Source organism: Pundamilia nyererei, unplaced genomic scaffold (genome assembly GCF_000239375.1).
Source record: "Pundamilia nyererei isolate P.nyererei 1_Seehausen unplaced genomic scaffold, PunNye1.0 scaffold00222, whole genome shotgun sequence".
In the NCBI taxonomy this organism is placed as follows: Eukaryota; Metazoa; Chordata; class Actinopteri; order Cichliformes; family Cichlidae; genus Pundamilia; species Pundamilia nyererei.
This window is the reverse complement of record NW_005187623.1, coordinates 594,451-622,041: the sequence shown is the minus strand read 5'-3', so window position 1 is coordinate 622,041 and position 27,591 is coordinate 594,451. Positions and strand designations below refer to the sequence as shown.

General features: G+C 38.4%; 2 protein-coding genes across 2 annotated transcripts in view; one reads left to right on the top strand and one right to left on the bottom strand.

Moving 5' to 3' along the window:
• rfc4 (replication factor C (activator 1) 4) lies at positions 1-8,213 on the bottom strand. Its single transcript, XM_005748438.1, has 11 exons — positions 8,042-8,213; positions 6,528-6,657; positions 5,462-5,540; positions 4,909-4,988; positions 4,647-4,766; positions 4,070-4,213; positions 3,850-3,970; positions 850-975; positions 666-746; positions 468-581; positions 1-348 (listed from the first exon to the last, which is right to left on the bottom strand). The coding sequence occupies exons 2-11, from the start codon at positions 6,641-6,643 to the stop codon at positions 256-258; spliced, it is 1,074 nt and encodes a 357-aa protein (XP_005748495.1). The 5' UTR covers positions 6,644-6,657; positions 8,042-8,213; the 3' UTR covers positions 1-255.
• A 1,768-nt stretch (positions 8,214-9,981) lies between these two features.
• LOC102211168 (probable guanine nucleotide exchange factor MCF2L2) overlaps positions 9,982-27,591 on the top strand; it is a 51,548-nt gene continuing 33,938 nt past the window's right edge. Inside the window, exon 1 of the mRNA XM_005748449.1 lies at positions 9,982-10,029. Coding sequence (XP_005748506.1) covers positions 9,982-10,029 — 48 coding nt within the window. The remainder of the gene's footprint in view (positions 10,030-27,591) is intronic.

Here is a 27,591-nt window from a genome sequence, read left to right as displayed (position 1 = left end):
AACAAGAAAGAACTATTTATTATTTTCCAGAATTCAAAAAGTGTACAAAAGTATGTTGGATAAGTAGTAACATGTCCTTTTTTTCTTTTTTTTAATGAAGTGCTCTGACGTTGTTTATGAATGATCACTGTCGCCTGGTGTCCACGGTTAAGCATCCCAAACAACAATCAAATGCAGATAAATCTGAGTTAAGTGTCTCTGTAAAGCCTTTGGTCCCAATGGGAGCAGATGACCATGCTGTTTATGGAAGGGGATTTAGTTGTGGGAAGCCTCCTGCATGATGACTGAACACAGACTCAACAGCTGCAGGTACTCGTCTGCACCATCTGACAGACACTTGCACACAACCTGAACCAGAGAAAAACAAACAGATCGAGTCATTAAAAAAAGGATTAACTTCTACATTTATTCCGACTTACTATTGTAGCTGCAAAAAAAAAGAAAAAGCACCGTATTATATGACTTACTGCCATCTTCTCTGTGATAGTCGACTTCTGCTTGTCACTCAGGTCCTGCTCTATGACACACTCATGAAGCTGTGTCAAGATCTGTGTGGCTGCGTAGCCTTCATCCACCATGTTCTGACAGAGAAGATGATTAAAGATTGATTGCCATACCTTTTATTTTGTGCTTAACTATCTATTTCAGGCTATTAGAACACTTACCCTGACTGCTACCTCCAGTTTCTCAAATGTTCCTCTGAAGCAGATCTGGAGCAGGTTGTCAATCATCTTGTCAGGTACAACCTAACAGAGAGCAGAAGCAAGATCTCAGATGAGAAAGACATTCTAACTACAGTTAATAATCATTTCTTACAGTCTACTGTGATACAAATGAAGTCCAGCTCACCCCTGCTATTTCAATAACAGCACAATCAGTGATTTCCTTGTCGACATTGAGGCGTGCAGCACTTTGCAAAAATGTGATGGCTTTCCGCAGGTCGCCTTCAGACACTCGCACCAATGCTGCTATACTCTGGATTAGGAAAGACAGTTATCAGACTCCACCAGCTGTGCAAAGAAAGCAGTTGCAGTTCTGCTATATCTCCACTCACATTTAAACTGATTATACATTAAATGTTATGCAGCACATAGATGTCACTCAAATCAGACTCTCTTTTCAACAGTGACTACATTTCTGACCATGGATGGATTACCACCTGGGAAAGGTGGGCACAGGACCAGGGACAGTGACAGTGGTGGAGGAACACCGCCAGTATTACCAGACCAAACACAGTAAAATGGAAACTGGCTGTGCACTCAGGCATCTGAATTACATTAGCCATTTTTTTAACATATCGTACAGTTAAGAATATTCAACACTTCCTGCCTGTCACTGAGAACTCCTCTGCCTTGTGCTATTGTACTTATGACGGGAGCAGGCCACACGTACTCTTCACAAATGTAGAGAAGTCTGCAGTCATGATAATCCATCTATTTATGTTACAATCAAAATTTTAGGCAGGAACATTCCTGCGTAACATTCCCTTTATCAAAAATACTTTACAGGTAAGCAAAAATGTTTATACTTTACAAACACCATCTCTTCACACACTTTGTGTTCTTTTTTTATTTGAAAATGCAGCACCAGCAAAGGATGTTAATAATCATCTTCTAATACAATTAAATCAAATGTATAGAAATGGATCATGTAGAATGACTGTAGTATGTGCTTCGACCAGTAGGTGGAGCCTCTTATTGCTTAATGAAATTGAGTGACAGTGCATTGAATCGTAAATTGACTGATGTACATATCACTTTTCTGCTCATGCTACTGAACACTGCAAACTTAAACCCCAGTTAGTTGTACAGGGGCTGATGTCTGCTACACCTAAAAAAGGCAACTGCAACAATCCCCTGTTTTAAACATTAAATATTAAAAAATAAACAGCTGTTTGCTCATATACATTTGTGGACAGGCTTAACAGCAGAGCAGTTAAACAAACAGGAAAATGGGAGTTGTCTTGTTTTGTTTTTGTTTTTTTGGCCTCTGCAATCAAATCACAAGAAAGCTGGCTGGACTCAACTGGGAGTCTGCACCAAGGACAAAAACAAGACAAATAAGGATTGATTTGAATGGTGAATCATGCAAAGTTACTTCAGTAATGTCCAAGAACAAAAATACAGGGCTGGAAGTGAGTTTAATACAGTGAGCACGACACAAATTACTTGGGTATTTAAAACCTTGACTTTCTGTTGAGTCTGTTATGGGGAGGATGTGTGCAGATTTATCTTAAAATACTGGTGGTGCCAGGATCAGACTCAATCTAACATTAACAAAGTTAAAAGATACAGCTCATCGTTCTGAGTTGAGCTCCTTACTAAACCCTGATTTGTACTTCTGTGTAAAAAAAAACGAAAACAAAAAAACATTCAATATGTATTTGTGGATGAGTAAAATAAATGTGTTGAAACTATACTTGTACTGGTCAACTATTTAATTATTTTTGACATTTTGTAGAAGGACTAAAATGTCACATATCCTCATAGTAGTCTCCAAAAAGACCTAAAAAGTGTAAACTGATCATCTTTAAACCTGCAGATACTGTCACTGCTGAAGATTACAGCTTCATTAGTAATAAAAGGAAAGAGCAGACTTTCTTTTATTTGTTACATGAATCTTTTTCTTTTTGTGTGCTGCTTTTGTAAAGAAAAAAACATTTAACAGCACCCACTGGTAGGATTATTATGTCTGGTAATTTCTTTTACACTCTCCTTTTAAGTCAGCCTCTCAGTTAAAATCAAAGAGCACTTTCAAATAATTATTACGAGGCATTTTTCCCCATGTATGGAGCAATTAAAAAACCTACACTAGAAGTGCGTAAGACATCTTAGAAATTTCTCACAGGTCTACATTACACTATCTGGTCTTTAAATCTGACGTCATCAGCCATGTCTGGGCCCAAACTCCGCTTAAGGTCACAGTCAAACGATCGCTGCGGCATCACTGAGGATTGAAAAACTGTCTAAATTTTTTCATCTTTAATAAAATGATCAGTGTTGCTGCTTTACAAGGTGTAACAATTAAGTTTAACATCCAGGCATCCGTGAAAACAGAATTTATGAAATTTAACGGTGTTAGAAGTTAGCAGGAAGTTAGCTCTCTAGTTTCCATCTATAGTAAATATAATATACCATGTTCAGCCTGAGGGATTTCTGAAAAAAAATTAAGATGTACAGCTCTGTTATCACTTCCAACATAAATGAAGACAGAAAACTAAACAGCAGTGACGTTTGTAGGGTTTACTGAAGTTTGGCTAGCTGGTATATAATGATGTGCTACATGATCGCTAGCGACACAGCTATGTTAGCATAAACACAGATAGGCTGGAGGACGAACGCTAACTTTTTCCCACTCAATAAAAATTAACGTGAGGGTTCCTGAAGGTTAGGGACAAATGCAACCGCATGGCAGGATGCTGTAAAAGGACCAAACTTCAGTCAGGAGAACAACTGATATAATCCATCCAAAATACCAGGTTAGTCATTAATATACTGCTGCATGGGCTCGGCTGTAGTTACATCGTAAGGTTTCAAAACCTGAAGCTTTAAAATGAATAGTGGTAATAAAAACAGAGAGGCGGACCACTGTGATCACTGACTGTTTTTAGGGGCTTCTTGAGATTAAATAGAACAAGATACAAAGCATTAGAACATGTTAAAAACACAAAAGCCTTATTAACCCTCAGGGTCTGTTAAAAATCACCACCCTTTCAGCTTGTTAGTGGCCACAAGTGGCCAGTATAGAGCCCTGAGGGTTAAATGCTGAGTCGTTTGGGCCCAGAAGCAGGATTCATCACGTCATCACTTGAAGACCGGATAGCAGCACAATCATTTTCTTTCTTCCTACCTCTTTGGTGTACTTGAGGTTCTCCTTTTCGCATATCTCTAGTAGGCGTTCTTCCTGGATCTGATTGGCTAGAGGTTTGAAGCGAAACTTGGAGCACCGAGAAGTCAGAGGCTCAATAATCCTAGAAAACACACAGACATACAAGCAGGATTACAATAACTGTGTGTTAACTGTGTAATCTGTGTGTTTAATTGATTTTGAGCAACAACCCACAGCAGACCTGCTTATATAGTTACAGATGAGACAAAACCGAGTTGTGCGAGACTCCTTCTCCATGGTCCGTCTGAGAGCAGCTTGAGCTGGCGCTGTCATGGAATCGGCCTCATCCAGTATGATGATCTTAAAAGGAGGACACGACTTCCCGCTGCAAATGTAGCAAAATAGTGAAAGTTTCAGCATTAGTTTGGACTTTACTGACAGAGACTTTGGTACTTTATTTCAATAATTATTCCAAAAGCTGTTCTATCTGTAAACTGAGTTATCATCAGAGCACTGCTGGCACCACTGAAATGTGCTTTATGACACACAGTCACTTTACCTTTATAGCCAAAAATATTTGCATGTTTTAAAGGAAAACTGTACATACAGGAACTTATTCCTTCAGTTTGTGATTGGCTCTACAATTAGAGGATGACGTCTGATGTATGCAGAGCTGAAAACAATCCCAGTTTGCCTTTTAATTCACATTTACCAATTTATAAATGTGAGTAACCTCGTACAAAAAAACCCCAAAACAAAAAACAAAAAATAAGTCTAGCTGTTTTCTTATTATCACAAACTGTAAAATGCTCACTCACTCTGGGCGTGTCCCGGCAACAGTGAGCTGAGCAAAGTTTTTGACTTTATCTCTGACGACCTGGATGCCTCTTTCATCTGAGGCATTGAGCTCCAGCACCCTCTGCCTGTACAGTTCTGGACTGAAAACAGAGACACGAGTCAAATATGAGCAGGAACAGTGCAAAGAAAAAAGGAGAGAGATCAACAAAGGTTTAAAAACTATGATGAAGAAATGACTGATGTGAAATCTCTTATCAAATACCACACATACAGTTTACCCACCCATAAAGTTCTCTGGCAGCAGCTAAGATGGTAGAGGTCTTTCCTGTTCCAGGAGGGCCATAGAAGAGCAAGTTGGGAAGCTGCAATTTAAACACAGATCCAATGATACTGTGCCTTTATGGCCTTGCAGAATGTGCAAAATGAGCACAAGTACAACCTGAATACAAAAATATTGGAAATAACCATGTTTATACTGTATATCTGACAACACACTGCTACATTGTGACAAAGCAATCTGACACAAGTTCGAAAACATTCTTACAGTATACGTGGTACATGCACGAGAACAAAAACACACTCATCTCCTATCAGGTGATGGGAAGTCTGCTGACTAAAGTTTTCTATCAGATAAGAGAAATGTTTACTGTCCACTTCCACCCAAAACAACCCTCCACATTATGATCTTGAAAGGCTCTGTTCTGAATCACAAGATTAAAGGGACCAAAAAGCAGAGTGTATGGCATTTTCATTGTCATCAACAAACCAAATGCAGTAATGCAGCCAAGGCTATAACCCCCCCCCAAAAAAAAACCAAAAACTAAATGTTACTTACATCTGCTCCTTCCAGAGACTTCTTCAACACTGCTACAACCTCCTCCTGAAAGGCCACCTCATCAACACACTTTGGCCTGCTGGAGTTCATTGAAGAAAGAGAAAAAAAAACAAACTGGTTTGAGTACCTCACAAGCTTCAATATCAGCACAGGCTACAGATTATATATAGACTCCAAAGAACTGTGCAACAACGAAACAGAAGCACTTTTAACCGCATCACCGTGAAATATTTGTTCAATTTAAACATCTGAAAGTCAATAATATGACTCACTATCCATTACATTTCACATTGTCTTGCCTCTAAAATGACAAACATGACCTTATATCATAATTTAGGTGATAATTGTGTGTTAAACAAAAGTTTCACAAAAATATGACTTTAGATTATTTTATTGTCATTAGTCAACATATCACAGAAGCACTGCTGAACAAAATTACAAAAAGAGAAGAACACAAAAAAAAAAAAATCACAACGACTGAACCAGGTTAAAAATACTGTAGTGTAACTATCTATTACACAATAACTGATAGAATAAAATACATTAGGATGATAGTGCACTGCATAGGAATATTAAATAAATATATACATAATAAATAATACATTTGTGAAATAATGGCAGTCAGTTAAAAGGACCAGAAATTCTTGTAAAGATGGGGAAGGAAAAAAAAAAAACGTAAGTCCAACTGTTTTATTTGTAGCTCTGTGGTCACCCTCCAACGCACTTACATGCAAAATATGTGTTCCATGTTTGGGGGATTTAATAATCATTTTGAGTCAAGAAACAATCCTGAATTTCACTGTGACATCAAAAGATGATCAAAATGTAAAAATGAGACACATGACGCTATTATTCATTATGCATTTTACAGATTAAACATTTCTGTAAATCAACCCCAAGACTAAAAAAACAAAACAAAAAAATCTTGGATTTTTATGGCAATACTGAACAGTCCCCGGGTTAAAAGGCGGTTAAAAGTTTTGTCCTGAAGGATTCTTGAGATTCCTGTAACTCTGTATAGTTAATCAGATGTAGTGTACAGTACACCTTTGTGGGTCATACTTACTACTTTTCTACCCAAGGAACAGCCTTGGCCTTCTTCTCTGCACTGGGTCCAGCAACTGCCTTATCTTTCTGAGGCCTGGCTGCCTGAACTGTTGCTCCTTTCAAAAATGCTTGCATGACTCTTCTTTATTCTGTTAAAATGAACATACAAAATGCACACACTATAATTATTATATCATAATTATACAGAGGTAGGGTAGGTTGTAACAATATTTTGGAAACAAAGATAAAACAAATGTCCAGCACTGTGCTGAATTCCATCCTGTACCATGATATCCACATGTAGCTGCCTTGTTTAATCAAGCTATTCTCGTGAAAGCTGCAATATTCAAAGACATGTCACCTAACAAGTAAACCATAACATGCCAGAATAATTGAAATCCAAATTATCAAGCCAATTATGATCTACATCATATATGCACCCCTTATTTCTAATCCTGTTCATTCAGTTAACTTTCAAGAAAATGAAAGCATCTTTAGCTCCACCTCCAGCTCAGCCTGCTGTCTTTTTGTTAGTGTCACCATCTCCCAACCATTGATTACGGAGTAGTGTTGGAGACAAAGTTAGAGAGAGAGCCAAGTTAATCAAACAAACAAAACCAAAAGAAAGAAACAAAAAAAGCAACATTTTACAACTTCAACCTAAAGCGCTGTATCTATGCAAGATAGCATGGGTGCTGTGTAGGAGTAAAGTCAGTTTCAGTCCACTTCTGTCAGTTTGGACAAGTGCAGAGACAGTGGATATCTGGGACAAAGGATGCTGAATATGGAGCTAGCAGAAAGGAGGAAACAAGGAAGAACACAGAGAAGGTTCATTGACGTAGTGTGGGAGGACATGCAGAGTTGAAGTGACAGAGAAGGATGCTAGGAGTAGGGCGAGATGGAGGCACACTGTGGCGACCCCTAAACAGTGCAGCCAAAAGAAGAAGAGGCACGCCTCAGAAAGATCGCTCTGTTGTACTGAAAGATTTGCTACAAGTCTTTTTAGACCCGGTATGCACAAGCATGAGTTAACAGATCGTTTAAAGAATGGTTGAACGACTGGAGAAAAAGACATAACGATCATTAATCGTTAACGTCAAGCCTTATTTCATTCGTTGGACAGTAAACGTTAAAATTTGACATCATAACGTTGGGATGCAAGAGCGGCACTTAAGAAATTTAACATCACAACAGACCGAACTGTATTCGTTATGCAGCTCGCTAATGAGAAAGTGAAGTTAGTGGTTTACTTTGAACAGCAGAGACAGCTTGACCCAGACATCACTGGTGTGTAGCCCATGTTAGCTGCGGTTAGTAAACACTTAAAGAAAGATTTCCACGCCGTCTTCCTGAACATTAAATGGCATTTGGCACTGCTTTTAGCATTATAGCACAACTTATCATGGAAGCTAACGAGGCTAGGTGAGTTAGCCACTGTGCTTACTATGAGCTAATAACATTAGCCCCGTTGTTAGCTCCAAAGGGCCGCCTTGTGTCTTTTTTCATAAACATGGACCGCTTTAGAAGTCTTACCTAGGGCGGAGTGAATGAATATCTAAAACTCCAGTAGTAGTAATAATAATTCTGGCAGCTGGCTCGACCCCTGTCTGTTTAGCTCTGTGTCTTCAACAACGTCAGTAAGTCTTCCCGCGCTAGCGGCCGAAAACACTTCCGTCGACGTCATTGTGTAACTTCCAATCATATGGTGCGGACGCCGCTCGTTTCCTTAGTCACGTCTCCTCCCATCCCTTTCTCCTTTTGGGGGAGAGGGGCTTTTTTTTGTCTCCTTTTCATTCTGTATCCTTCATAATTTCCCGTTATTTTCGTTTGGTTTGTTAATACGCAATATTTCCGCTTATATTCTAAACTGTTAAATTTTAGACAAATAAACAAATAAATAATCCGATAGTTTAGATTTAATGATTTCATCTGACAAAAACAAACACTGTGTAGTCATGTTCCTAAGAAATACAGGATTATGTGCTTTGTTTTGTCTGCCAGTAGATGGGCCATTGATCTTGGCTGTTTCTGTTGTACAGCCTGTGATTGCCTGCAGAGAAAAGATGAATGAGTAGCAAGAGCACAGATGTCTCTGGCTAATAGACAGTCCCAGGAGCATACAGGGCCATGGAGAGATGCTAGAGCCCCTTACATTGTTTGGTTCTGGCAAAATGTGGAGCTGGATTAGCAGAGTGGCTTTAGTAGCACCGAATGACTCTGTGAAGTGAAAGCGTAAATGATTTGTTTTGTTCGTGCTCTTGCGTGATGAGTCGTGTGAGTTATTTAATTTAACACGGTCTTTTTGATGGCTAAATATGTAGGGTTTTAAAAATGTTTTATGTTATTTTCCCACATATTTAACAAAAACAGAATATATATATATATTTTTTATAATGTTTAATTTGATAATCATTGTGTGTTCCTGGGGCTCCACTCCTCTTACAGTCCAGCTCCAGGCACCAGGATTTCTCTCTTGGACCTATTAACCCCCACCCCACCCTCAGCCAGCTCTGTGTCTCTCCCTCCGCCCTGCAGGCAGGTGAAGCAGCCTTCTGATTCGTTTTCCCTCTGTGTGACTCAGCTTCTTTATGAGAGCAAATAGAGCATCATCAAAGCAGCAGCACCACTGATTTCCTGCCCATCAAGCTTGAGGAGTTTCCCTTTCAATGGAGTTGACTCAACTATCTCCCCTGGCTGAGGAGCATTCTGTCTTTTCCTAGGTTAGAGCTGCTGTAAATATTTACTTTTGTTCTATGAGGATTTTTCTGGTTTTCAGTTGGGGCTTGGAGCATCATGACAAGGAACGGTTGGCTCTATTCGTGTCTGGATGGCTGATCAATAATTGGATGTTTTTACTTACAAATTTTCTGAAAATGCAGTTTTATTTTTTACTATTGGCACAGTTTTCTGACTGATAGGGTGACAAACAAATTGCCTCTTTTGTTGTCTTTCCGCTTGACTTGTTCTGGCTTTTATTGTTTAATTGCTTAACAGTTACCTTGCCATTGTTTTTTACTGAACACTGACTGGCAGATTATCTTGCTCACCGTTCAATTGACTAAGCTATTTTATTTTCTATTCTATCAACCCCAAATGTTTTTTTTTGTTACTTTATGTGTGCCTTACTAGCAGCGTGGTTATTTTATACGTAGACTTACTATTTAGCTAAGTGGCTGGGAGTGGCATCAACATTATCATTATCCCCAGGCTTTGTGGCTGTCTGTGATGGTGATAAATGTGAGGAAGGACTTGGAATAAGAGTATAAATAAGAATCAACATATAGAAGAAAGGGAGACACAAATCTCAGGGGAGAAAATTGGATTAGGGAGCAAAAGCAGGGGAGACTGTCTGGGGTGGAAGGGTGACGAGAGGAGGCGTGGCAGCAGAGAGAGAGAGTGAGACGAAGAGAGATCAAGAGAAGAGTGGATGCAACCCACACCCTGAGATGCTGTGCTGGCTGAGAGAGGACGAGATGTCGGTTCAGGAGCTGCTACAGAGGGTCGAGTGTGTCATCACTCATGTCGGTAAGTCATCGTATATCTTCTCAGTTTCCCCCCTTTGTCTGTCTGTTCATGTTTCACTCTCAGGTGGATTAATTAGAATAAGAGGAGCGGATGTTTTAAACGGTATCCTCTCATGGGAAATTCTAAGGAGAGCCCGCCTCTTGGAATATACCCTCGTTGTGGTGAAAGATCTTTATCTATAAATCTTTGACTTGTGATTAGGAAGCAGGGCAAATGAAATGGAGGCAGGGAATTTCCATCCTCTCATCAGGACCACTGAGTGAAGAGGGATGCGATGGGCAAGAAGGAACATGTGCCAAAGAGTGTAGCAGAGAAGTCATTGGGTTCAGTTGTGATTTTCAGCAGCAATCAACATTTTTTTTAAATTGATTTTTCATTTCATTCTCATTTTCACTGGCATACATTAACTGTTTCCTTTGATGCGAGTAAATATTACTGAGACCAGGATCTTATTTTCTTGTTTTAATATGAATAATGATGATACATATTCAGTCTTCCATTGATATTGTCCATTTAAGTTTCTGTCTTGTTACCTTTACTCAGTTTTTTCATTGTGCCTTTTATTTCCAGCTCTCCTCTTTGCCCTTCTCTCATAGTAATCACTTCTTTTCCATCCCGAGTTCGTCCTTTCTCTCCCCTCTGTGTGTCCTTCATTCTGCCTTCCATGCAGTTCAGTCCACTCAAACCTTTTTCTTCTCCTTGCACTTTTCTCCTCATTCATCCATCATTTTTCATCCTCCTTCTCTCTAATTCCGCATCCGGGTTGTTTCTGGTGTGGAAGTAGGTTAATGTGCCACGCTGGAGACGGTTGCATTGCACAGTATTCTCCATTGCTGCACTGCCTGCACTGCACAGTAGCTAAGAGAATGATGGGTAGGGGGGCGGAGGGCAGCCTGTGAAGAGTGTTACTATGGAAACTGGCTCTGAATTAATTTACTGGAAATCATGCTCGCTCAGTATGCTGCCACCAGTGTTTGCAGCACAGATGATTCTGTAAAGGTGTTAATTTAACTGGATATTGTTATATTCTTCACCTGTTTTTAAAAGATTACTTGTTATACCATTATATAATTGAGAAACTATTGATATTGGTCTCATGCTAACCTGAGTGTAACTTAATTTTAAGTCTGCACTCTGAAGTTAATTGATTTACAGTAGTGTGACTTGTTTCAGTCCAAAAAAGAATGACACGAAACTACAATATGACTCTGTGAACTGATTTATGTCTGCACATCATTAATACACAGACCCAACCATCAATGATCTGTCTATGCAGCTAATTTGTCATTAATAAAATTTGTGCATTATTATTATTTTTTGTTACTTCAGGCCTTTCAGTTCGGTCTTAAAGTTATACATTACTAAAATTTCATAACAAATATTGGATGTCCAGTTAAAGGCCTCTCTCTGTGATTGATGATTACAATTAACCTTAACCCCACTTTTTAGAGGCAAATAAAAGGAATATATTTTTTTTTCAAAACAACAAAAACTGCATAGATTCACTCCAAGTACTCCAGCTTTCTCCGATGTGTGTTAGGTTAATCAGTGATTCTAAATTGACAAAAGTGTGAATGTGAGTGTGAATAATTGCCTGTCTATCCGTGTTAGCTTTGCGATGGATGACCAGTATCAGTGTGTGTCCAGTGAAAGCTCAGATGGGCTCCAGTCAAAGGCTGCAGTTTAACAGTCAGTTTACTTAAGAAGGTTCCTAATTGAGTGACGTGAAGCTGGAAGCATCTGTGTGAGAACGATAATAAGAGCTGGATGAATTCTCTAATTAAGTAAATGTGCTGCATTGCTTCATGTATGGTCCCCTTTAGCACTGGATACATTGAACCATCCTTTATGAAAGGTGAGAAAATATTGCTCTCCCACAATTCAAATATGCATTAACAGCTCATGAAAACAAACTTTTAACATTACACTCAAGCTACACAGATTATCATGCAAATTACTGCAGTTTTTTTTTCTTTTTCATACTGCAACTGCCTAATATGCATTTATACTTCTTTCAATAATTTGTTTAACTGACAACTAAATGAGCATTGTGCTACTTAACAAAATTACTTGGGAGATGCTGAAGCTTTAATAAAGGCAAGACTTAAAGTGAATCACCTCTTCAGCGGGAAGGGAAAGTATGAGTCGATTGCTGAATGAGGCAATTTTTCCTAATACAGCTTTTCACTGTTACGACTGGTAGGCTGCTATATTCCAGTGTTGCATAAAAAGCATGTTATCTAAGATGCACCTTTTTGGAATTCATCTACAGGACTCTGTAGTTTCACCACAGCAGGCCCATGTTAATAAATGCAGTTGAATTTCCTGAGCACTGGATTTCAAAGTTACTATGAAATCGCCATCATTCTATGACTTTATAATATTTCTCACCAGGGTAAAGTGAAAGTGATTACCAAAAAATATCGGTGGTCATTTTTTTCACTATTCCTTTATGAGTATAAACAAAACAAACTATAAGGGCTTTTGGTGATGTGATTCCACCTCTGCTTATTGTTATTAACTCATTCACTGCCAGCCATTGGCAGTGAATGAGTTAAACCCATTGACTCATTCACTGCAATTGACGGCTATAGACGTCAATGGCAGTGAATGAGTTAAAGGAATGACAGACACTCTCTCTAATTTTCTGTACAGTCATTTTGAAGAGAGCTTGTTGGCTTTTCACCTTTGATATTGTGCAGGCAGCAGCAGGAGGAGGAGAAGCCTCAAATGGCAGAATGTAATTGATCAAAGATGGAATCAATTTTCCTTGGTGTGTGTTAGATCAGTAGAGACAGATCATGAGAATGTACTGTACCAATGTTATAAGATGATACTGTTTGACATGAATTGGGTTTCAGAGCATGCAGAAACAGAGGAAGAGCCAAACAGTTTCAGGCAACACTTTCAAACCTTATCTGAACTGGTGATGTCATTATGAGCACATATAGGAGATGACTAATGTTATGTTAGTCACGTTGCATATTAGCTTACAGGAGAACCCAGGGATAGTTGTAACGTGGGTCAGTTGTAGCACTTCCAATTTCTCCAATCAGAGCTAAGTGTCAAATGATGTGATTCATCCTGTACATGCCCAATTCATTTCTTCTATCACATGTGAAAAATTAGCACATTTTGGCAAACACAGACAGTTTAAGAAGAAAAAAATTAATTTGTATGCAAAAAAGTATGTTTTTTTATTTCAACTTTATGTCAATTTCTAATAGCATTATCTGCTTTGCAGTTAAACTCATCAAACTTAAATTATGTTATTTGTATGTCTATGGGGATATATTCTGTGTAGGTCTTTAGTGCTAATGTTTTAGCCGTTGGCTGTAATGTTAGCTAGTTCATGGCTATAGGAGTCTGGGTCAGTTGTAACAATAATGCAGATGTTACAACTTACCACACTATTACTTTAACTTATATTAAACAAGTTGGGACAATGACACCAGCAGAGAAAGGTTCACTGGTCACCTTTGTATATGCGGTTAATGCCATTGGCAACACAGTTCCTCCAATGTTTGTGTTCCCACGTTATGCAGACCACTTTGTCAGAGATGGTTTTTTCACCCACGGATATGTTACAACTAACCCAGGCTATGGGGTCAATTGTAACGTTTCACTCTTTGTGTCTGAGACCACACCATGCAATGAGTAATTGTGCTGCAGAGAAAATAGCTGTACTATTTAATAGCAGATATATGTAAATACTAGGGCTGAACGATATATCGCATTTGCGATAATATCGCGACATGATCAAGTGCAATTTTCTAACCGCAAAGGCTGCGATTATACTCTGGACATGTCCAAATTCATGGGCTGCATCCTCCTGAGGCCGCATTTGTAGACCGATTACGTCACAGCGACGCGCCGAAGGCTGTCCAAATTACTACCATATCCCAGAATTCATAGCGCGGCCCAGCCAAACTCCAGTTTCCAGCAATGGCGGCCGCTACTAAGTTTTAAAATTACTCATACTAATCTTTCTGGGTCACAAAATAAACTTTTAACATATTTTCAGGCGAGAAAGTAGCTGTGTAAACATCAAATATCTGCTCGGTTTATCAAGATATCCCATATTTGCAAAAGTGCTTCGACGTTTTCAGAGGCGTCTGCTACCCACCAGCTCGACAGCTAGCCGGGAGTTTTTCAGATCACCGCGGAGTTTCGCTGCTCGGGTTAAACGTAATATATAAGTCACTTAGACAACCTAAAAATGTTATTGTTGGGCTTTTTTCAGTGTTTTGTTTGTTCGTGAGTAAATCGGTTTGGCTGAGATTAAAGTTATTAGATTAGATAAAATAAAACTTTATTAATCCCCCGGGTGGGTTCCTCCTTGGTTTTCACACAGCTGACTAAACGTCAAACAGAAAACGTATTAAACAGAAGTATGAGACAGTCGAGAATTTACACCAGTGTCTGGTTATATTTTAGATAGCAAGAAGCAGACGGCCGAGTTTATTAAACTCCACCGAGACAGCGGTGACGCTAATCAGAACTAGCCTTCTGATTAGGACCGTCCAATTTCACGCCTTTAAATTTTAAAGGCGTGTTTGTGTGTGTGTTTATACAATTGCTATTATGTTTGCACTTTATGTGTAATGTTACTGACTGCAGAGATCAGTAAGATGTGTGTATTTTTTATTTATTAGTTTTATTTATTTAATATTATTTTTTAATTGAATGACTGTCTAGTAGTTCACAGATGTCGAAAAACTGAGTGTGGTAAAGCCACTGATTTTTTTTATGTATATTTCTGCAATCTGCACATTGTACTGACTTTCATTTTAATGTTTACACCAGGGTTCCTTGTCAGCACTTTATGCTCAGATGTTTGTAAGCTAAAAATAAACTATTGTTTATGTTCAAATATACTGTTGTGATTGAAGAAGTTAAATAAAAATGTCAGTCATCAATTCATCACCTCATGTCATCATAACAGAGGTCTGTCTTCCAGGAAAGAACAGTTTAAAATTAATGTAATATAGTATTGACCATACTATATGATGTATTGCTTGTCTTTGTTTAATAATACAGAAGACAAAGACCTTAAAAAATAATCGCATATCGCATCGCAATCGCAATATTGGGGCAAAAAATCGCAATTAGATTATTTTCCATAATCGTTCAGCCCTAGTAAATACTTTGCATTACATTTTGAACCCACTACCTTAAAAGAGCTCCAAGCTACAGACAGAAATGTCAAACGTTATGTTACAACTATCCCCTGTTTCCCCTACACAATTCCCAGTTGTTATAATTATGAGTTATCTTGCCAACAAAATGCCGACCTGTTATGGATCTGTGATTCCTCTTCTCGGTTGAAGTCTTTTCTACATAACTGAGAAAATGTAAATCTTATTGGATGACTGTTGTACACAGCTATCTGTCACATGTCAAATAAATAAATTAAAAACATTTATAAAATCGGAAAGGATTAAATAGAGTTAGGCGAAGTCATTTGGGTATACCTCCTGGTCTACCTCCAGGTGTTTTGGGCTTGATTGAACTTGAAGAGACTATGGAGCAGACCCGGGACATGCTGAAGAGATTATGTCTTCTGAGTAGCTTCTTAATGTCTCGCTTTGCCCCCTTAAAAAAACTAGGTGGTCTGTAGTGTGTGTATGAAAATCGCTATATATCATTTATGATATTGTATTGAGTTTATGGTGCTAGGTTAGATGCTTATCCTTACAGCTTGGAACTCAAATCATAATGTGGTCATATATGTCGTTTGGTATAAGATACAACAGGGCAGAATTAGCAGTATTGTTGCCTGGCCTTTTGCTTGCTGCATTGTATCTTTCTGGAGATTCATCTAACATTACACTACCAGTTTTCTGTATTTGACAGCGTTCACATCTTACATGTCTTCAGAGGTCCGCTACTGAAATCTCAACTGCAGCCTATTGATAGCAGCTCAGGATTTGTAATATTATTCAGAGGCCTCCTGCCTGAACCCCCTGTCACCCACCCAAGCTTCCAAACAGCGCCAACCTTTGTAGTGATGACGTTAGCACTGTATTCTCTCTGCTTCCTCTTCCTGTATATGATACAGGAGTGGAGGTGGGGAGGGGAGGCACACCATATCCTTTGGAAAGTGTCTTTCTTTCTGTCTGCTGGACAGAGGCCAGCTGAACGGTCCTGCTCACAACAATAGAGCTGAACAATAGCACAGGAGAACTTTCACAGTTTGGCCTAATTTTTTTACAGAACAATTTTTAAGAGGATAAATGCTGAGCAGGTCAAATGAGCCAAGGTCAAGTGGTCTGGTCACAGTTTCAGTGTTGACTACAGGGCAAACTCGTTGATACAACTACTGTTTTCCTTTTAGTTTTTCATTTTGAAAACTTCAGTTGGCTGTCAAGATACTTGATACATTTTGAAAGGTATTCCTGTAATCACAGTGTTCCTTGGAAACGCTCATCAGGACATGTGAATCATTTCATAGTTTCACTTTTAGTTTTTTGCAGTTTATCAGGAACGCTAACTGTTTTGCTTTCCTTGAAAGTTCTGAAATGATTTCACCAATAACTTAACTGGTAAACACACCGAGTGAAAGCGTGTTTTTTATGCTAACAATAGAGTGCTAAAGAGAACAGAAAACAACATCTGTTCCTTTTCGATCTGGGACTGGTGGGAATGCCATGTTCATCAATTATTCAGATTGCTCTAGTGCCTGGTCTGAAACGTCAGTACTCAGTAATGTGTGGAAATGTCCGTCTTGTGCATCCTGGACTGTCACTTTAAGATAGTTTGCTTGCGTCATTTCAAGTCTATGGTGATTTTCTGGTTCCAGTAGGAGAAGGTCATTGTCAGTGAGCTAGCCAAGGCCTACAGTGACATAATCCATGATGTCAGCGGTTAGAACAGTAGTTGACCAAAAATAGACTTTTTTTTTAATGGACCAGCAGAATAAAAGCTCTATTCTTTTTGTTGAAATAGTTTTGAAAAATGCAATTCCTACAGGCTGCTCTAACTGATATACATGCAGCTCATGTAACCTTAGCTAACCCTTTCAAACACGAGTGGAGAAAGATTCAGGCTGATGCGTGAACTGTCTGAATGGAAATACTGTATAAGGCTAGACTGTAACACCAGAAGTTTCTGAGAAAAGTCATTTTAAGAGTAACTTGTGTGAACTAGATGTTAAATAACACAGTAAGTAAGAAACTTGGTTACATTTTAGTAAAAAAATATTTCTCCTCCACAAACTGTCCAGTCACACAACACAAAAAGAACCAAGACAATTGATTTACAATACCCCAGAACTTTTTTGTCGCATGTCCTTTAATGAAGAGTCCTGTAGTCGTGTGGAAAGGACAAACATTTCTGAGAGGCTGAGGTCACTGACAGATATTGGCTGTTGCTGATGACTGTAGTTGTCTTGGTCGCAGCTGATTAGCACTCAGTGGCTTTTCTCATCTTCATGTGTGAAAAGAGAATTAAAGGAAAGGAATTAAACAGGTACAATTTAGTACGATAAAACCTCAAATACAAGTAATGTGTCACGCCAAATTGCAGTAATGCATCCTCCTCAGCCACCTTAAATATTATATTTTCATGTATTTTTATATGGAATGAAAAGTTTTAACAGTCAGAAAATATCAACATTTAACCTAAAAGAAGAAGTCTGATAAACTGCCAAAACTATTGTCTGCAAGGAATATTTATTATATATCACATACATTCTGTAACACACTTATTAGACTATTTGGACACACGCGCCACAGCCTTGACCCACTTTTTGGACACAACCCAACATATGTGCATGTAAATATTCGCCATCTTACTATTTTATATCTTCTTAACATTTTTTAATTAAGAAATTAAAAGTATCCGAGAAGAGGTGGAGGGAAAACACTTATTGATGGATAACCAACATCATACAGTTTTTTCTCTTCTGAATAATGTAGTCGATGCAACTATATGCATCTTTGACTCTGAGTGTGACCAAAACCTGCCTAATTGTGCTGTTTTACATACATGATCAGTTCAAAGTCTAAAGCTTTGTCTATAGATAGGGCGTGGCAGCCATCTCACACGCATCCATAACTAGTGAAGAAACAATGTGGAGAAGCCTTATAAATCATTTGAGAGGAGGGGGCATAAAAGAAGCAGGACGGGGGGAAAGGAAAGCTGGGAGTAAACATGGAAGGATGCAGAGGAGAAGGGAAGTCCCCGCTGCCTGATGAGAGTATTGTTGAGGATATTTGTGTAAACTGTGGTAAGAACTGAGCAGCTAAGCCGGTCACAAGGCTGCCAGGAGAGGCTCAACCCCCCTCTTTGACGAAAACATGAACATCAGCACACACATATCCATACCTCTCTGCCGTTTCTTGCTACTCTTACACACAAAATGACAAGGACTGGTCCTGAACTACTGAGGAAAACCAGACAGCCCTGAGGAGTGGACTGTAGTATCACCAGATCTTTGTATGTGTGTGTTGCTGTGGACATTGGACTGGATGTTGGTTTAGCGGTGTGGCTCAGCCCCTCCTGTACACTGTGTCACAGAAAGATCAGCAGCAACATGGGATCAGTAATATGTAAGTGACTGTCATATCGACTGTAGTGACTGTGTTATAGGTGTGTGTGCTATATAGCTTTGACTTAATCCGTACTCAGTAAAAAAGAGCTTTAAAGGGTCAAAGCCTATAATAATGCTGCTTCCTTAGTACCACCTTGTCAATGGTAGTGATGGGGATACACACGAGTCTGTAGTGGTTTGTCAGGAGTGGGAGTGACATGGACCTGCAGCTTATTAATACAGTTTTGTGTGGTAAAGTGTTAGTCTATCCCATGTGTTTGATCTTGTGAAATATAAAATACAAGCAGGTAAGCTACATTATTGTACATGCTAACATTTTCATACATGGTGGCGGCACGAACACAGTTTAACAAAGTGCAGATTTCTCAGTTTTTGCTTATTGTGACATGATAATAATAACACATGATAAACTAATGTAAAACACTGATTGTGAGACTGCATAGAGATGGAAGAGGGCAAAATAACTTAAATGGGCACCTGAATAATAATAGCTTATGCAGTGGTGAGGAGTTATTGAAAGAGTCAATTTAACTATAACAGAAGGTGCAGAAGCTCTATTTGAAAAATTAGCTGAAAAATATGTTTTGATTTGATTTGATTTTATTGATTAGCATTCAAATATCTCAGTGAAGACAGAACAAGGATTATCTGAGGTCACTGGTGCTTCTGTGATTCTCGCTCAATCAACAGTCCTGTTATAAGCTTAAGAATTTGCTAGCAGAAGATTCCTCCTGAAGTCCAGTACCTAGAGCATCCACAAAGAAGGGCTAGATCAACTATTAAGGATGAAACAGGAAGCATGCATGGATATCACAGGCAGATACCCACAGAACGAACATAAAGTGTGCATCTTGGGCAGTAAAGGAGAGAATAAAGGGAACAGCAAGCCTCTCCAGGGGAATTAAAGGAGCTGGCTGACATCAAGAGAACCAACATCAATTTTTCAAAAAGGCCAACAGAGATACTCGACTCATAACTGCACATGAAAAAGGTATTAAGGTTAAGGTCCTGTAGAACTTCAGTTTTTAGACTGAAAAGAAAGCGTTCCAGATACAGCTGACTGACAAAGGACAGCAGAGACCAAAATCCTCACAGGCAGGTGTGACAGGCTCTGTCATTTGTAATTTAAATTTGACCATTGGACCTTAAAATACAAGATGAAATTCAAATTATTTGAGATGCAAATTTGTCATGTAATCTAAATACGCATCAAAAGCATTGCGGTTTTGCAAAAGAATTTGTCCTCAAAAACACACTACAAAAAAAAGAAATGCAGTTCACATCCAGCAATGATGTGCTGGTCCTGGTGTTTCTACACAAGAAAAGGAAGAAACAGGGATTCTGGGTTCATCCAGTTCTCAACAGAAGGCAACAGCAGGGAGAATCTAATGGTTTAATCCAAGAGTTGAAGTTGAATCACAGCTGCTTTCATGCATTTGCAGGATGTTAGTCGGGCAGTTTGATTGCTTGTTGGCAGAGTTGGGATCACATCTGAGGAGACAGAGAAATTATTTTACAGATAGATCGGGAGCAGCGTCGAGCTGTATGTGTGAGATAAAACAATCTTATTTTACAATTTGCATATTTGATTGCATCACCACTAGATGATGCTCCAGCTGGTTAAATCTGTTTATTTGCATGTGAAAAATCTGAAAAACTGAGCTGAGAAATGATTTCATTTCAATCATTTCATTTGGTAATGAAGTGAGATAAGGTATTTTGAATGTCTGTCATTATTATGAATTCTCAAACAAAACAAACAAACAAACAAAAATGCCAACATTTAAAAAAGGTCTGTTTTTCTTTGATTCTGTACTCACAAACTAATTTCAGGTAATTCACTTGCCAGAAATAAAGCACCATACAGCAAACCTTTAAATGAGATGCTTATGGGATTTTAGCCACCTCCAAAAAAACTTCTTTTATTTTATTTAGTGCCTTGAAAAGTTACATGAGCTGATTTTTATCTGGGTAAAAACTATAAAAGATTAAGTACAGTGTGTACCTGAATAGAGTTCACTGCTGTAATCCAATTCTACGATAGCTTAAAATAGGACTTCAGCAGGTAGAGCTTTTTTCACCATATAAATAAGCTGTTTTCTCACATGCATTTCAGTTCAGAACTATTTTAGATATTTCAAGGCAGTGATCTAAGTGTCAGAATAAGTCCATTCAGGCATTACATGGTTTTTACTAAAAGTCTGTATAATGTCAGACGGAGCCTACGCAAGAATAGATCAGGTCATTCTGAGCTAGAGAATGTCTACACTCTTCCTGGTGCCATCCCTTGCCTATACCAAGCAGCATATTTCCAGTAGTGAATACATGTGCAGATAATCCCCAGCTGTGTGTTGCATGTGAAAAAAGACTATTTTTGACAATGTCTCAAAATGATAGGTTGGTGATTGTGCTTAAAAGGTTTGCAGTATTGTCACATTACAGAAAGAGCACAGGTGTGACCGAAAATATTACACCTACATGTCATGTGGGTAAGCAGCCAGGATGCTGATGTTTTGCATACTGGCTCACTGGAAACACTACTGTATTTCTCCACAGTATCCTTTTTTATTTGTATTTTTGTTGTTAATTATTTCACAAAATTACACAAAATCTCTCAAAATTAGGAGAGAAGTGTACAGGGTAGAAAAGAACCTCTAATAGAGTCTACATAGAGTGTAAACTCCCTCCTTCACAGCAGGTCTGTGATTGTAACAGGTGTGGGTGTATGCAAATGACCTGTAATAGGCTTTACCCTGTAGCAGAGATTATGACAGAGAGCCAGAAACAGACATAGACAGAAGTAGAGAGGTTACAGGTATCTTGTGGGCTGTACAGGGACATGCAACAAACAGGTCCAGCAGCACAGCGGCATAGAAAACAAAAAGTGTGTATTTGTGTGTGTAACAGACAGGAGAAGCATTAGACAAACATGGATCACCCCCCGCTTCTCTGACAGAGTCAGTGGGGAGGCAGGACAGGTAGATACCATAGAAAAGAATATACATGCAGTACAACCATGTAAGATTCAGTTTATTCTGACTACAAACAGAATCTTGAGGAAGGCTTGAGGAAGAAAGACCTTTGGATCTTGTTTTACAAGTTGTGGTAAATATGGACGTTTATGGATCTTATTCCACTGTACGGATCTCCATTGCTGAGATGGAATCTTACTGCAGCTTCCTGGAGGTGTGTCAGGAGACTGAATCAGCCATACTAGGAAGTATGTAAATCCTCTATGCACCATTACATTCTTCTCTCAACCCTTTTAATATGTTACCTTTACACTACTATACAATTTTGGTTCAATACAGCTTTGGAAGTGATTAGAAATTTGGGCACTATAGCACTAATAATTTGGCTTGAAAGAAGCAAAATTACTTTGACAAGCAACAATGTAAAAGATGTTTTGACTGCAGCTTATAAAGTATGACTCTGTGTGTATGAGACAGCTGCGCAGAAGCAGCAGAAAACACAGAAATTCAGTTGCTGTTTGGTCCTAGTCAATAAAATCTTAATGTCTTTATTAATAACAAAAAATAATTTTACACTGTTATTGTTGCTGACTCATGTTGTAGTTGCTCATATCAATCCTGCTGTTATAGCCTGTTTATTCAATTCTAGATGATGATGAAACCTGTAAACAGATGTAAGCAACAAAAGCTTCAGATCACATTGAAAGAAGTTGGAAATGAAGCTTGTTTGTTGCCGTCAGCGGTTTTAGGAACCTTCCTGTAGAACAGCTAATGTTAGCATACTAGCATGTTGGTAATTAATTTCATTTATAATCTTTAGTAAGTTTGTACAAAAAAAGAGAACTGTACTGAAAATATGGCTGTTTGGAGTGCGTAAGCTTTGCTGCAATTTCTTAATAAACTTTGTACAAATTAAAGTTCTACTAGAAGAATCGATACTTTGCTGAAGTTATTTGATCATGCTGCAGGTTATGCTCCTAAAAATGGTTCTATGTGAATTGTTGGGTTTCATATTTTCACCAGACTGTGTAGAATCCTCTATGTCTCTAATGAATGGGGCGTTCTAACCTATTCAAACGTGACAGTGTGCAGTAGTGTTCACAGTTTTAACACACAAAAAGATGTATCTAAAGAAAATTTTACTTTTCTGATGAAACAATTTGACATTGATTAAAGCAGCACCAAATGAACTTCGATTGAGGATTTTTAATTCAAATTATCATGCAAAATATATAAAAAGTGATGATTAATACAAGACACAAACAAAAAGTGAACAGAGGTGTTAAAATCCAACAAAGAGTGAGAACAACAAGTAAAACTTAAACTTTAATATGTAAATGACCATTATTGTCGTAATCCTAATAGCAATGAAAATGTACAAGTGTACAAGATAAATCCAGTACATCATTTTCAGCTAATAGGAGTTCCCTAATTGAAAAATGAATGCACACACCAAGAAAAAAGCTTTATAGTTTCATTTAGATGAACTGTTCTGGCTGAAGAGTTCATCGTTCTGTTGTTAGAATACGTGCAGGTTCTTTTATCTTTGTCTAATATCCTTGATTATATGGCACAGAAAGAAAGAAATGAGCTCCAGTATCTATTTTTTTTTTGTTGCCATTAGTCTTCCTATGCAGATTTTTTTGGACCTTATCACAGAGATATTAAGAAACAGTTTCTGCCTTTCCAGTTTATTAGGTTTTTTTTCTTTGCTTGCTGCCAAGGCAACCAATATGGGATCTTTACATTTTGAAGCTGGTCATTAAAATTGATTTTTGAATGATAGGAAGCATGTTTGTTCATGCAGAACTCTTTAACATTGGCTTTAACGTCCTACTTGTTGGTTGAAACCTGTGATTTACAGTAGCAACAGAGATGTTTCTGTGCTCCCATTACTCAACATGTGTGCTGACTGATGGACAAACATCAGAGTGCTTTGTTTTGTCAGTCGCTGTCAAGTCCAAGATCAAGACCAAGCATGCTCATATTTATGGCAACAACAACAAAGACGGCTACATACCAAATGCATATAGAAATGCAGACGTTGCAAGATGCCCCAGTGTTCTTGGTTAAAAACAGGATCAGGCTTGTGACTCATTATTAGCAGTCCACATTTTATGAGGTGATAATGATATTCATTGGGATAATGTATGTGTGTGTCAGGGAATGAGAAACAGAGAAGTGTTATCAGCGGATCTGTCACTGGACATCCTCTGATTGTTTTCTTGTGCTGACGCCTTCTTCCTGAGAACCAATAGGAAGCCCCCCCTTCACCTAGACCTTGAGGAACAACAACCCAAAAATAACACAGGCTCTGCATCATAATTGTGTATTTGTGTTTGTATATGAAAAAATCAGTTTTGTGTGCTCCCTGTATCTGAGATTGACAGAGATCAAAGAGAGATAGGAATCTGTCTTAGGAGAGTGTTTGATAAACTTCTGCATGTTTTCACATGTGATATAAAACCTTTTATTAATGGAAACAAATTCTTACATATCATATGTTTTTCATCAAAGACGTGCAGGTATATTAAAATTGGTTTGTTGCATATTCACTGTTTGGCAAACATTTTAAATTGGAAACCACTATAAAGTCTGTAATGAGCAGATCTTCACAAATTAATGCGGTTACAGCATGAACGTAAAAAAGCAGGGGCAGCCCACTACTTCCACTTAAAAACGGTAGCTGCGAGTACAATGTGGGTCTACTCCAAACACACTGAACTCATTCATGAGACCGCTGTTATCCTGCTTCATGCTGTTAATAGAGACTCTAGTCTATGTAACATTCCCAGTTCACATCACTGCTAAGAATTACATAATTTAACATCATGCAATTACCAGATAAAATCCAGGTTTCATTTTCACCTCTCTGTCTTTCCATTCTCTCGATCACCATGTGCGCATCATTTTTCTCCGCTTGTCCCTGCACAGATACTTTTTTTTGTCATTTTGCCTAGAAAACATTTAAACATCGCATCAGTAAATGAAAATTAAAGTCCTGGGGCACATAATAACAGTACAGTAAATATTCTGCTTGGCTGAAAAGAAATGTTTCCCTTTGCTTATGTTTATTCTGATATATTCATTGTTGCAAAGCAAGTTTTTATGCAATCTCTTCCCCTTTTTGAGCAAATTAACTGAACTTTAATCATATACTATATATAAAAGATGACTATAACAATTCAGTCACTGATAGGTTTGTGGAGTGTCAATTTTTCAACTTTGATACTTTCATGTGTACAGTATATATTTAAATGCGTGCAACATAAGGGATTGAAATATTGTGATCTTTGGGGACTGACTCACATTTGGAATAAACTCCAAGTGCCCATTTCCAAAGTTGCAGTGTTTGGCACTACATTACTTATAGTGTTGGGAAGGTTACTTTTAAAATGTAATCCACTACAGATTACAGAATACATGCCCCAAAATGTATTTTGTAACGTATTCTGTTACGTTACTTGATGAGAGTAACGTATTCTGAATACTTTGGATTACTTAATATTCTATCCTGCTTTTTACAACTACATGAATGTACTATTGCTGTGTTATTATTATTCAGTAATAATAATTATTATTACTGAAGGTTACTTGCCATACCAATACCAACTAGATTTTTAATTCTTAATATAAAATGAATAACAGTAGGGTGGACATTAGGTAAGGCTGCACTTTTTGCAGCGATCTTGTATAGAAAACTAAATAAACACCTCCGAACCGTAGTAAAGGGACCTCTGGCTAATACGTCGGGTTCATGTCGGGCTTGTAGCCGAAAAATAGCTTTACTTTGTTGTCTGGGTCGACTATGCCAGCGAGAGACAGAGAGAGGCGTTGAAAGGCTGCTCCAACGGGACTTATTGTTTCGGAGGTAAAGACAAACACAGTGTACAGTCGACTCTTAATAGTTTACTTACAACTGGGCTCGTCAGGCACTCTTTTTGGCTGCAGTGGTTATATTATATTGACATGCTTCCATCTCCCGTTTCTTCTCGGTGACATTTCGTACTTTTCGACTCTTTTTCTCCCTCCTTCGCTCACAGACACATAATGGGTATGGCAGTCCATTCTCCCTGCCCATGAGGCTACATTCTTTAGGGCTATGCCTGTAACAACCTGCCTATTGCCTTCATATTAAATCATTTTGTGAATATTTTTTTAAAATGTTTCTTCACGTCATTATGCGGGCCGCAAGTAGAGGTGACAAGATTGAGACACAGGCATTAGAGCCTCTTAATGCGTGTCTTGTTTAGGTTTCCACCGGTGGGGAAACCAAAAATAGAGAGGGCATAGCCTAACATATGAAACAGGAAAATACGGCCATGTAATCCATTCATTTCAACAAAGTAACTGTATTCTGAATACCACCCTTTTAAACGGTAACTGTAACGCAACACAGTTACTCACATTTTGTATTTTAAATACGTAACGGCGGTACATGTATTCCGTTACTCCCCAACACTGATTACTTATTTCCTTTCTAACCTGCTTCATTTGAACACTTTCCTTTTTTCCCCTTCTTTTTTTTCAGAATCAACATAAAGCCGAGGCTAGCATGTATCACAATCTGAATGAATCTGAATCTGACTGTGCTGCTTTTTCACTTCCTTGCTCAGACTTCTTGTTTTTGAGAACCTTTGTACAATGTGGAAGAATCATGAACGCACACACACAAATGACATGCCTGGGAATGCAGTAATGTTTATCCACTTGTAGGAAGTAGGTCACAAAATACATGTAACAACTGAACAGGCATTGTGCTGAAAACAATGTGTACAAGTTCACATGTGCACTTGTTTATGTGTGCACGTGCAGTTTTTATGTTCCTGCTGTATGTGGATGTCAGTATGTCACTTCCGTGTTTTCTCTTTGTGTCTGCCGCATCGATCTCTGTGTACATGCATGTATCGATCCGTCCATTGTCTTCTACTTCATCTGCTTATCCAGTGCATTGTTTCAGGATTGATACCAAGATTGAGATTACTTCATTACAGATTGTTAAGTTAAAATGCACATTAGAATAAACTAAAACACATCATCTCGTCCACATCTGCCCCTGATCACCAAACCTGCAGTCTTTCATCAAGTGTCCTCTCTGCTCCACCTCAGTCCACATTCCTTCGCCTCACATTTACAGAGATTAGTTCTCCACACTCTGGACTCTCTAGTAAGTTCCCCGCTGCTTAGAACAGCCAGCAACCCTCGAGGTTCTCCACACATTTGGGCAGACACTCCCAGCTCTGCCCCGCTGTGCTCCAGCTCAAAATCACAACCTCATTCCATCAGTAGTTATTCATTTTTCATCTAATACAGTCCCATAAGTGTTTATTTAACAAACAAATCTAGTTAGCTCTGGCTTGTGTAATAGCACTATTTCATTCATTTTCATAAATTTAATTAAAAATGTAGCTCTCAAAATGGATTATAGAAACATCAAAAAAAATTTCAGCCATATGTTTAGAAGTTTGATTGTAACAGCTACCAACTCAACACAAGTAAAAGTTATTGCTTTACTCGTGTAAAACTATATCTAGAGTTTAACAGTGAACACTACAGTTAATTGAACACCTAATTTCTCTGTGAATAGATATGGCAAACCAGACATTCATGTTTCTAGGAAGGCAACAAAAACAACTGTCCGAAATGCTGAGTGTATAAATACAACCAATACTGCGCTGAAAGATCAGGGTCAAAAAATCTTTTTAGTGTCAGATTACTCTTGAGTGGAATCAAGCAAAAGAGGTATTTCAGTAATAATGTTTACTTCCACATGTTGTCCACATTTGGCAGCCCAACATAACTCAGGACTCATAAAAGAGACACAGACATAACAGCACAAAGATTCTGTGGCAGGAACATGGAGCCTGCAAAAATGAAGCACACATGATCAGGGCAACATGCATACACACACTCTGTCTCTCTGACACACACACACACACACACACACACACACACACACACACACACACACACACACACAGCTGCAGCTCCACTCTATATTTTCCTCTGTGTTCCTCCTTCTGTCTCTTTCT

Excerpts from the sequence above, each read along its gene's own strand:
- rfc4 (XM_005748438.1), bottom strand. The coding sequence starts at position 6,643 with ATGCAAGCATTTTTGAAAGGAGCAACAGTTCAGGCAGCCAGGCCTCAG. Across the intron at positions 5,541-6,527 it reads GTTCCTTGGGTAGAAAAGTA|CAGGCCAAAGTGTGTTGATG; the intron begins GTAAGTATGACC and ends AATGAACTCCAG. Across the intron at positions 4,989-5,461 it reads AGTCTCTGGAAGGAGCAGAT|CTTCCCAACTTGCTCTTCTA; the intron begins GTAAGTAACATT and ends TTTAAATTGCAG.